We start from the raw sequence: 13,090 nt of genomic DNA, 5'->3' as shown, positions 1-13,090 counted from the left end.
TTTATGGTTTAGTGGAAAGAGCTAAGCTTTGAAGCTAGGCAAACCTAAAATCGAGTGCCAGTTTTTGCTACTTTAATAGTTGTGTGGGGACTTCCCTGGTGGTCCAGTGGTTAAAATTGGTCTTGCAATGCAAGGGACACCAGTTCGATCCCTGGTCAGGGAACTAAGATCCCACATGCCGCGGGACAACTAAGCCCGCGCACTGCAACTACTGAGCCCGAGCACCACAACTAGAGAGCCTGTGTGCCGCAACTGCAGAGCCCATGCACTCTGGAGCCCTTGCACCGCAACCACTGAGCCAGTGCACTCTGGAGCCCGCATGCCACAACTAGAGAGAAGCCTGCACACTGCAATGAAGAACCCACACGCTGCAACGAAAGATGCTGCATGCTGCAACTAAGACCCGACGCAGTCTGTAAGCAAGTAAGTAAGTAAATAAATAAATAATAAAAAAAGGTTGTGTGGATCTTCGAAAGTTAACCTCTCTGAGCCTTAATTCCCTTATCTGTAAATGATGATATTATTTCCTAACTCACAGAGTTACTGTAATCAACAAAGATAATATAAAAGCTTTAGAACAGTGTCTCAAATATAAATGGCATAGAACACAGGCAGCTATTCATTATTAGCATGTTATATTATGTTTACATTTCAGTTTCTCTGTTAATCTGTAACCTCCTTAGTGCAGAAATCATGTCTTATTTAAATCCCTGGCTACTAACACAGTGCTCATCACACTGCAGTTGTTTAGCAAAATATGATGACTTAGTTACTATGTCATAACTAGAATTGGACATAAACATGTGAATCAATGGAATACACAATATTCTGAACATGGGCAAAATAAAGTACTGTGTCTGACACAAGAACAAGGCCAAAATACATAAACTGAGAAGTGTGCCTCTTAGGCTATATCAAAGATTTTTGAGCACTGCTTTTTTTGTGGTTCAGAAACAAAATGTAGCTTCTGGAAAGGAGAGCAGCCAGGAAGGCAACTACCTATCAAAATCTTGTCATATAAAGAATGGTATAAAACCTTTCAACATCTCTTTACCTCCCTCAGGAAAAAAATCCCAAGTTCTCACACAGCATATAAGGTCTACCCTGTCAGTTTCTTTAAATCTTACCTCTGGCTCCATTCTCATAAGCAATCTATGTTACTATATCAAATTACTTGCATTTCCCCCAAACAATTCATTGCTTTGTACACGAAGTCCGATCTGCCTAAAAGTCCTCCTACTACTTTTTTGCTTGACTGGCTAATTTATGCTTATCGTCTCAGACTTAGTTCAGAAGGCACTTCTAAGCAGTTTTCATTAACCCTCATATTTCTTAAGAGTGGGGTATCTGTTTTATATATTTCCAGGAACCCCTATACGTACCTCTGTTATACTGTATAAATGCAATTGTCTAATTATTTGACTATTTCCAGCTTTAGACCACTTTGGAGCAGGAATTTAAAAATCTTTGTAACTTGAGTGCCTGGCAACACAGTAGTAGGCATACTTATAAATATATCTGAAGAGATTTCATAGGGAAGAGAGTTAGCTTTCTTCCGTAAGAGTCCATGGCCTCATGCAAATAAAAAGGCATTCTTTCATATAAATGTAAGCAACTCCTACTTTATGGAACTGATATAATAGTATAGAGTGATAAAAAGCTCATATATAAAAGAGAGGAATTTTAAATATGTCAGAAAATCATCAATAATATTTAGGTAGGAGCTGTCAATTTTAGCTTATTCATCATTCTTTCTTTTTTTTTTTTTTTTTTTTTTTTTTGCGGTAGGCGGGCCTGTCACTGTTGTGGCCTCTCCTGTTGCAGAGCACAGGCTCCAGACACGCAGGCCCAGCAGCCATGGCTCACGGGCCCAGCCTCTTCACGGCATGTGGGATCTTCCCGGACCGGGGCACGAACCCGTGTCCCCTGCATTGGCAGGCGGACTCTCAACCACTGCGCCACCAGGGAAGCCCCATTCTTTCATTTTTAATTGCAAACTTCTCTGCTACTAAAGTGGAGGGAGAAAAATAAGAATATGAAACTACTATCTTAATAAATAAATATCCCATTTAAAAAAAGACTGTAAAACTATACCTTCATGTAGTGTTTAAAGATGTCTGCAGCTGCATGCATGTCAACAATATCGTAGATGATAAGTTTGCTGAAGGCAGCAAGTAGATTCCTTCTCTTATGTAAGGCCTCAATTTTATTAGCTTCGTCTTCTTCATCACCCTCTAACCACAGAAAATAAATTACTTATGAACTTTGGCCCTTTATCCAAGGTAAAACAATGTAGACAATCTGCATAATAAAAAACCAGCCTATAACTTTACAAATAGGTACAATTCAGTTTTAGATGGGCTAAAAACTGTTAGTTATACTGATTATTTTAGGGTGCTATATTTAGTTAAACATTTATTAAACACTTAGTAGGCACTAAGGTTTCTGTCTTCTAGGAGACTGTCATAGCAAAGATTGAGTAAGGTAAACAAACCATATAGATTTTTTTTCTGATACTTTTGTCATAATAATACTGTTGTTCTGTTTACCTTTAAAATGCTGTCTTCTCTTATCTGAATATTCCTTATGTGCTAATGTATTTCTACAGAGAAGAAATTTCTAGAAATTTTTAAGACACAGGGAAAAAGTTTTCTTTTAGAAAAATATATGGGGAGTAATGGAAATTATATGGAAGAGTTAGTTTTCAGTTCTTGTCCTAAACATGGTTACACTGTAAGCTGAGAAGGTATATTTTGCAAACTATGTTAATGTACATATGCATTTTTTTAAACAAAACCTTACCAAATGCTTTCAAACAAGTAGTCTTTATTCCTCAAGTTTTAGATTCTCAGGCCCTATTGGCTTATCTATTTCTAATCCCAAGAAAAATTTCTCCACAAGGCCATAGACAATAAAAGTTAACACATTTGTTTCAGGCTCTGTACTGACTCTCTCATGTTTTGGCGTGCCCTTATTTAGGGACAGTGTTCTTCCTTCCCTTCTTTGCGTGTATATATTCATAAAAAAACTTACTCTCAACTTCTCTCTTCCCTTTCTATTAACTGGTCCTGCTGTGAAGCATCAATGCTTTGAGAAGTTGGAAATCTTTTTGCTTAAGATAAGTAGAAGGTAAATTTTATCTCCTGAGATTAATATGAGCTCAAAATAAAGATCCTTTGTTCACAGCCCAGTATTTTCTAAAATGTTCTATTAAATAAAGAATATTCTAATAGCACCAAGTAGATCTGTGGATCTGATATGCCACAGATCTTAGAGATTATCTATTTCACAAATAACCTATATAATATTTATTTATAATTATTTATATTCAGTCTAATTTTACTAAGTTTTCATTCTGCAGGCTCAGCACAATTTTGACTGGTGAGGTTTGATAACATTCTTTTAGCACTTAGTATCTTAGAGTCACATTTTGTTAATTTAAGTAATATATGATCACTACTCAGAAGGAGAAAGGAACTCAGATGCTTTGCTTTAGAAAAATTGTGAACCTGGAAGCAGTTCAATTAGAAAAAAACCATCTATCCTAAATATACATTTTACATATGTGGGAAATGACAAATGTACACAATTATTTATTATAGCATAGATTATAATAGCAGAAGATTGGAAACTAGCCAAATATCAATATGAGATGAATAATATAAATTATGCTCTATTTAAATAATAAAATACTATGTAGCTATTAGAATAAGGAAGCTCTGTATGTAGTGATGGGGAAAGATCTTTAAGGTACTATGTTAAAGTTAAAGCAGGGACACCTCACTGTGTATATTTTTATTCTTGTTGGTTTCTTAACTACATGAATGTATTAACTTTTTTTTTTTAAGAAAAAAACTGTAGTATTTTTTAGGATTGAATTTGAAATTTTTTCTCATATCTTTTGGGGTTGGTAAAACAAGATCAATATTGACAAAATGATAGCTACAAATACCCATGCTCTGGTTCTCCTCATCTTGGTCAATGAAAACATGATCCATCACAAAACTGAGGAGTTCAGACTGAAGTCCAGTATCTGGATTAAACACCAAAGGCTGAAGGCCCTCCCTGCCACCTGTCATTAATTGGTGGCTGAAAATCATCAATAGATCACAGAGTAACATGAAAGCCTGGAATGCAAAGGAAATTCATCAGTAAAATATTGTACAAATGTAGCTATAACTACAAATCAATGTTAATGAAACTATACTAAATTAAATACAGCTCAATAACAGTACCATAATAGAAATTCTGAGTATTCAAATTGCAGCTACTTAATTTTAATTTCCAAACTGAATAAAATTATTTTGTCTCATTACAAACTAGTCATACTTAAGACTCTCCACCCCCCTAAATATAACCTGCTTCTTTTACTTGGCTGTATTAACTCAAACCAGTTGATTAAGAGATTTTTGACTTGAAATTATAAAAAATGAGTTAAACTCAACTCTGGAAATACAAAATTGATATAATAAATTAATGACAGATGTTACAAATCAATCTTATACTGCATAATCAAATAATAAGCATAAATCTTAAGACAAACTGTATAATTCAACAAATTACAATGTAGTACTTTAAGTCTGTAAGCTCCTATTTTGGATTCTTCTTTAAAAAATCTATTGTAAAATGAAATTTTTAACAGTAGGTTAAATTGAATTCAAGGTCATTCACATAAAAAACAGTGTCTGAAAGCTTCCCAACAAATGTAATCACATAAAGAAACTTTCAGTATATTTCCCCATAGAGAAAGTATTATAGTTATGTTGCCAAATTTATCCTATTTAATGGATGGTACAAAATAAACTTGTATCACCAGTTTATTGAAACTGAAAGATTTTGTTATGGAATAACTGAGGGCTCTGATGCCTCAAAACAATCCACTCACCCCCTTCTAAAAATTGACTTCTATGGGAAAACATAATTTTGGAATGTATCTGGAGATGGCTGTATACTTGGTTGTTTACCTCCAGCAAGACTCATGGCAGTTCATGCTCTAAGTACACAACCATGAAATACATTATTTGAGTCACTTGAAAACAGGAGAACATGAAAGAAATCCAGGAAAATATATATTTTTAACTAAGGCCATACTTTTGCATGTCACCAAACGGTGAGGATGCAGAAACACTGAATTTTTGGCTTAAATGTCCTGAGCTAGGTACTTTTTAGACAGCACTGGTTGAGTTCAGAAGGTTTAGAGAATAAGGTTTAGGAAAGACCATTTCTGTTCCCATTTACGTTAGATGCTGATAACTCAATAAAGAAGAGACCTGGATAACCTATTTGTAGGAAGAGATAGCGAAGGGTAAGTACTGCTGTACTCTTTTTAGATATAGACTCGTTTTCTAGCCCAACATCATAAAAAAAACCGACATGGAAAAGGTATATCTGTTTTATATAAAAGTATTTCCTAATAGAACAGTATAATTAAATAGATTACAAAATCACTTTGTGAAAATGGTATTGCCTTGGGTTCCACTTTGACCCTCTTTGGTCTACGACCTTTCCCAAGGGGTGAGGAGTCTGTTGGACCAATGGTATATGCCCACTTGCACCTCTACTTTACATCACTGCCCAGGTACAGGGATTCAGGAATTCCTTGCCCTCACAGACCTGATTCTGCTACCAGGGGGTGCACAGACATCTTTCCTAGACACACTGCATCCCCAGTGTGTACTCCTAGGCCCCAGGGTAATCAAGGAGCAGCTGTCTGAAGAAGTGATGTTGATAGTTTGGATATGTGGGCTGAATTGTTCATATGCATGTGTGAGGAGTTCTACCTAGTGTGGGAAAGAGCTGAAGGTGAGAAGAGAAGGTGGACCCTATGCCAGCTCCCCAACCCTCCAAGTTCTGGTAAGGAATCAAAAATTCTAAATCTGAACCTGCCTTCCAGGCCATTATGACAGTATACTTGTTAAGGTACAAAGATGTGTAACAGGTTAGCTTACTTTATAACTTAAATATTCAGACATCTATATTCTTGTCCCAGGTGCCACAAATGTTAGGGATAAACCTGCATGCTAAGAACTGTCATAAAAAATTACATCTTCTTAAAAAAATTTACATCTTACTGTTCTTCAGTAACTCATTTGAGTTATTTTTATTGAGAGCTCTTAACTGACAATTTCTTACCTGTTCCTTCACTGGAGTATTAACATTAGATAGGCACTGTTGGCAAACAGCCAAAAAGGATTTCACTGTTTTCCTCAATACCAACAAATCCTCCTGTAAGACATATTCAAATTTACAAGCATGAATTACAATATCCTAGAAAACTGATCCAGAAGAAATAATAAATGGAAAATAGCCAAACTAGTTTATTGTTAAGGAAATTCATAAAACCAAATATATTGTTGGGAACCAAATCATATAGTTATTTCCTAGTTATCTTAATGGAAGGGTCAGCGAAACTGATAATCCTGAATACTCAGTTCTATTTAGCTTTGAAATGCTCAGTATGATTTCCTCCAACATATTTGCCTTTATCAATATGGTTTACTCAGGTTGATATTAAAATTTTTAGTCATTCCTATAGCAAATACTAGCTGGTAGTAAAGTGAGAGAGTGCAGCAGCATACTGAAAAAAATCAATTAAGCAATAAACATGTACTCCCATATTCTCAGGACTCTGCAAAATGTCAAGGGGAAAAGATAACTTTAAGATAGTGTCCATGTTCTCAAAGAGTTAACATCTTAGCAGGGAGTTAGACCAATTAGAGAGTAATTAAGTGTTTAATTTTTTGGTGTTAACTCTAACTGTAGCAGAAGGAGCTGAGTTGGAGGCAGCTTCATAGAAAGATGGCCTTTAATCTAAGATTGGATGGGTGAATAGGATTTAATCAGATGGCCATATAATATTCAAAATGAAACATCTGAAAAGTATAAAAGGAAATTTAAATTTATCAAGTACCTATAATGTGCCAGGCACTGGTATGAGGGCTGTTACATAATTTCATATTTATATTGATTAGAAGAAGTAGTTATTACTAGCAAGTGTTTGAAACCAGCACTGTCTGATATCAGAGTTCACGTTCTTTTCACTGACTAATAAGCAAGACGCATGCAGATGACTCAGTATGATATCAATATTTAAAATAGTAATGAAGAGTAATTAAATGAGCATAGGCTGATGTAGGAATCACTTTTAAAAAGTACTCTGTGAAACTAAAATTCTTTAAACTACTCTATTTTGTACAGATGAGCGTACTTATTCCTTTTTGGGATCTTCACATCCCAAATAATGATACTTTAAAAATTATACATATTTCCTTTTGCTAAAATGAGTGCAATATTCAGAAGAAGGAAATAAGATCATCTTGTGCAGAGTAATAGAAAGGACACTGCCTCCAGGACCTTTAATGTTCCTGCAGATGAACATCCAACAACCAAAACTCAACATTCCTTGACCTTTTATTTCAAAGACTCACAAAGCAGTAGGGGAAATAGACAAGAGAACACGCAACTGCAACAGAATGTAAGGAGTGCTATGTTGGAAAGCCTAACCCAGAGTCAAAAGTAGTCACAGAAGGGTTCCCAAACAAGACTACATGTAAGCTGAGTTCTGAACAACTAAAAATTATCTACCTATATGGAAAGGTGTTCCAGAGGGCACAGAATGTTCAAAAGCCCAGAGGTGCTTTTGAGAGACTGCTAATTTATTGCAGTTGAGGCACAAACAGGGAGGAGAGTGGTGAGAGAAAACTGAAGAGAAAAAGAGGACCCATTTTCCATTTAAATGGAAAGTACTTAAAATGCCATGCTAAATTATTTGGCTATTATCCCGTCGGCAATAAAGGAACTAATGAATAGGATTTTTTTTTTTTTTTTTTTTTTTGGTATGCGGGCCTCTCACTGTTGTGGCCTCTCCCATTGCGGAGCACAGGCTCCGGACGCGCAGGCTCAACGGCCATGGCTCACGGCCTCAGCCGCTCCGCGGCACGTGGGATCCTCCCAGACCGGGGCACGAACCCGCGTCCCCTGCATCGGCAGGCGGACTCCCAACCACTGCGCCACCAGGGAAGCCCTGAATAGGATTTTTATCATGAAGTTGCTAATAATTTATGTTAAAGAATCATATTCTAAGCAGAAGGGAGAATGATATAAAATAGGGAAGCTAGTTAACAGTAAATACAATCTTCTGTTGAGGGCTTATTATGTGCCAAATACTGTGTTCTAAGGGGAATAAATTTAAGTCTCACAATCACTCTATGAAGTAAGTGGTTAATACGCCTATTTTACAGATGAGGAAACTGAAGTTCGGAGCACATATAGATTCTAAGCGATAGAGTAAGGATCCATACCTAGGGTTATCTGACTCTAAAGCCCATGCTTCTAATCATTATTCTACATTTCATCACATATTAACAAAGGCCGTGGGAATAATCTAAAATGAGGGCCTGAAAATGAAATGTTGGCAGAAAAGATGTAAATAGATTGAAGAGAAATTAAAGCAGCAGGATTGATAGAATTTAGGAACTAATCAGAACAGGGGATGTTGATGTTACGCCTAAATTTCTAGGTAGTTGCCTATTAATGGCTTACGGTATAAGGCACCAAGATAGTTAACACAGGAACAAATGCTAAGGTAACAAGTTGGGCTTTAGAGATGATGATCTGCGATCTCTGAAAGATATGCTACTAGAGATGTCTAGTAGGCAGCTGGATGAATTCAAAGTCCATGGTAAAGAATCTGAGCAAGAGTAGAGACTTGGGAGTCCTCTGTATTTAGCTGGCAGCAGAAGCAATGGAAGTAGATGAGACTGTTAAAGGAGAATATGTAAATAAAGAGGGCTGACAAAAGTATCCTGGGGAACACCGATATTTAACAGATGGATGAGAAAGAAGAGCATATGAAGAAATCTAAGAAATGGTCTGAGAAGTAAGAACAAAACCAGAACGTGGCATCCCAGAGGTAAGGTAAAAATGAATGGAAGGACTTCCCTGGTGGTGCAGTGGTTAAGAATCCACCTGCCAAGTCAGGGGACACGGGTTCAAGCCCTGGTCTGGGAAGATCCCACATGCCGCGGAGCAACTAAGCCTGTGAGCCACCACTACTGAAGCCTGCGTGCCTAGAGCCCATGCTCTGCAGCAAGAGAAGCCACCGCAATGAGAAGCCTGTGCACTGCAACGAAGAGTAGCCCCCACTCGCCGCAACTAGAGAAAGCCTGCGTGTAGCAATGAAGACCCAACACAGCCAAAAAGAAAAAAGAATGGAATAGTTTAACGATGACAAATGTTACCAAAAGACAAGATAAGGATTAGAAAGCATTGCAAGGATAAAGCAACTCAAGGTTGTGAGTAACCTTGGGTCGAACACTCTCAAAGTAATTAAAAGGGCTAAAGTCAAACCACAATGGATAGAAAGGAGATAAGAAAGAAGGCAACTCTTTCAAAAAAGTTTGACTGTAAAAATTAAAAACAGAACTACCATATGACCCAGCAACCCCACTACTGGGCATATACCCTGAGAAAACCATAATTCAAAAAGATACATGCACCCCAATGTTCATTGCAGCACTCTTTACAATAGCCAGGACATGGAACCAACCTATATGTCCACTGACAGATGAATGGATAAAGAAGATGTGGCACATATATACAATGGAATATTACTTAGCCATAAAAAGAAACGAAACTGAGCTATTTGTAGTGAGGTGGATGGACCTAGAGTCTGTCATACAGAGTGAAGTAAGTCAGAAAGAGAAAAACAAATACTGTATGTGAACACATATATATGGAATCTAAAAAAAAATTTTAAAAATGGTACCGATGAACCTAGTTGCAGGGCAGGAATAAAGATGTAGACATAGAGAATGGACTTGAGGACACAGGGTGGGAGGGGGAAGCTGGGGCGAAGTGAGAGTAGCATCGACATATATACACTACCGAATGTAAAATAATTAGCTAGTGGGAAGCAGCAGCATAGCACAGGGAGATCAGCTCGGTGCTTTGCGATGACCTAGAGGGGTGGGATAGGGAGGGTAGGAGGGAGACGCAAGAGGGAGGAGATATGGGGATATATGTATGCATATGGCTGATTCCCTTTGGTGTACAACAGAAACTAACACAGTATTGTGAAGCAATTATACTCCAATAAAGATCTATTAAAACCAACAATAACAAAAACCAAAAACAATAAAGAGTGAGAAAAATAGGACAGCTGCTAGAGGTCTTTTGGCATCCTTTTTGACCTTTTCAACATAAAAGATTTGAGAATATTTGTTGAATAAATAACTGAAAGAAAAACAAAATGCAGGCCATGCTACTAACTAGCTATGTGACCTTAGAGAAATTATCTTATATCCCAGAATTACAGATTTTAAAAATCTATAAACAAGAGGGTTGAACTATGTATTCTCTGAGGTTCTATTGCATTCTGTGATTCTGCTGAATTAATTTAGGCACTCAAACGAGAACACACAGGTGCTAACTGGTAAACCTAGTATGCAAAGGATGAATGTTCAGTTCCTGCTAGTACCTAGACTAGTGCTTGGCACATGGGCAGATGTTTAGTAAATATTTGCTGAATGAAATCCAAGTACACATAATACAGATGATACCACAATCCTAGGGAGAAATATGTAATGTGTTCATTTTATCACACAATAAATATAATTAAAAAATGATGCTAGGAGGTATTAATGCTCCTTTATTCCCTTAAATTTCATGGTTAGTGTGCAGTTTGACGCAGTCTAGTGAATCAGCTATCTTTGGAGTTGGAGGCAAAAGATTCCTTTAAAGGTCAATCATAAAGCAAATGTGTCTTATGTAAAATGATTACTTGCCAATTCATCTGAGGAGTTGTAAATTTAACATCACAACTAAGTAAGCAACCTACTGATTGTAGCATTTTAAGAAGAAAGTGGAAATGGGAAGTAACCAAGGAAATACTGAGAGAAGCTAAAGGCCTTCTTTAGCAATAAGTTTAGCATAGATTTGGATGCAACCTAAATATTGAATGCTCAAGAAAGTTAACTTAATTGTAATCAGTTAGAATTCATTGAGAGAAATATAAGTACCAATCAATAGGTTTAGGTAAATAGGCACAGATACTGTATATTTAACAGAGTTAGCTAATCTCATATAGTAGATTCCTTTGAACAGCTGGGAATGGAATTTAGGTTTTTTGGATTTCAGAACACAATTTTCCTACAAACTTCATTATGCTGGCATCTTACACTACATAAAGTTAACGTTTACTTGGCACTTAACCGTGTACCAGGCACTAATCTAAGCTTTTGACATATTAACTCAACTAATCCTCTCAACTGTGATGGGTATTGCTATTATCACTCCCATTCTACATATGAAGAAACGGGCACAGAAATGTTAAATGCAGGCCCAAAGACACAGTTAGTAAGTGGAGTAATAAATTAACCAGAGCAGTCTGCTTCCAGAGTCTGTGCTCTTAACCATTTTGCTATAATGACTCTTTTTATAATGCGGGAAAATTAACATATTGAAGAAACCAGCAGCATTATGGAGGTAAGAAATTTGAAACTCCAGTCAAATATATTTATATATAAACAAAAATGCCAGTCAACCCAAAAGACACTGAAAAAGAACAACCCAAGAACAAGGTGTGCTAATTATCTAGACTGCAATTTTAAGCAACTAGAATGTTGCTTAAATGTTCCTTTCAAATGTGTTTTCCTAGATGAAACCAATATTTTCTCTTATTTTCAGAAAGCAGCTCGGCGTTAAGAGCACTTTTTCCTAAAGTAGCTATGGAAAGGAATTCAAATGGGTCAGGTGAGAAGATTACACTGAAATTTAAATTATTAACATCTTGGCTATATTCTTTTGTATGCCTTTTGCAAGTTGCTTCACTAGCCTGGCTAAAATTTTTTTTGCTTCCCCATAGATCTAGTGAAACCAAGAATTAGACGACTGAAACCCAGTACGCTCTAATGTGAAAGGGCTAAAATAGTTTCAGTTTTTCAGTGATCTACTGACAAAAATAAGAGAAATATCTCTTAGTGAGTTAAGATGATGTTTTAAAAATACACCCCGACCAGAAAAATCTCAACAATGAAGACTCCCAAATAAGGCTGGCACAATTAAGATGGTGAATTTACCATATAAGCTATATTAGAAGTTTTCTCAAAGGTACAAAGGCTCAAAATACCCTAACATCTTGGGAAGAAAAAAAAAGATCTTAAATGTAGATTGCCCCTTAAGAGCTAAGTACTCCATATGATTATAGTCAGTGAGGAAAGATAAGGATTTAATTCCAAAACACACAGAACATGCAGATTTTAAATGGGTGATTTCTTTTCATTTTGTATCACAATTTTATGTGTCTAGAGGAAGACTAAATTTAGCTGTCCTTTTATCCACAACTATGAAATACCATAGAGATAATCATAGCCAGAAACTGAAGCCATGGAAAAACCAGCAGTAAACACATAAAACTAGTTCAACATTATCTGACAAATACACATTTTTAGAATGGGCAGAAATAAAACAGGATAAAGGTGTGAAATAAGGACCTAGATCACGCCAAAGATCTTCGATTATGAAAATAAAGCCTGTTAAGAATTTAGTGATCAGTTTTTCATGATAAAAATGGGGCACAAAACTAAACTAGTTACAAACAAGACCAAGGGGTTACCTTACTAGGCCAGGGACTGGCAAACTTTTTGTATAAAGGGTCAGATAGTAAATATTTTAGGCTTTGTGGGTCATAATGTCTCTGTTCGAACTACTTAACTCTGCCACTGGAGCAAGAAAGCAGCCCTAGTCAGTACATAAATGAATGAGCATTACTGTGTTCCATTAGAACTTTATTTACAAAAACAGGTGTCTGGCCAGATTTGGCCCATGGGCTATACAGTTTGTCCAGTCTGTATTGGGCTATAAAGCTCTTTGGAGGTATAAACTGTGTTATGCTTATCTGTACTTAGCATCATTACTAACATATAACGAGGCTCATTTAATTATTTTTCAGCTCAACTAAGTCATTCTATCATAGTAAATATGATAGAAACACATGTAACTAAATTCATTCACTTGGGATGCATCGGTGTCACCATTGTGGTAGGGTAAACCTTATGGAATATCTTTGAAATTGCTTTCTTATATGAATAAC

General features: G+C 36.4%; 1 protein-coding gene across 2 annotated transcripts in view; it reads right to left on the bottom strand.

Annotated features, from left to right (window-relative positions):
• Window positions 1-13,090, bottom strand: part of STAG1 (stromal antigen 1) — a 428,313-nt gene that overhangs the window by 19,725 nt on the left and 395,498 nt on the right. For both annotated transcript variants that reach the window (XM_033404083.2, XM_033404084.2), the window contains 3 exons: window positions 6,133-6,225; window positions 3,953-4,127; window positions 2,095-2,234 (listed from right to left, as the gene is read on the bottom strand). In XM_033404083.2, coding sequence (XP_033259974.1) covers window positions 2,095-2,234; window positions 3,953-4,127; window positions 6,133-6,225 — 408 coding nt within the window. The remainder of the gene's footprint in view (window positions 1-2,094; window positions 2,235-3,952; window positions 4,128-6,132; window positions 6,226-13,090) is intronic.

Source organism: Orcinus orca, chromosome 5 (assembly GCF_937001465.1).
Source record: "Orcinus orca chromosome 5, mOrcOrc1.1, whole genome shotgun sequence".
Taxonomy (NCBI): Eukaryota; Metazoa; Chordata; class Mammalia; order Artiodactyla; family Delphinidae; genus Orcinus; species Orcinus orca.
This window is presented reverse-complemented; position numbering and strand designations above follow the sequence as displayed.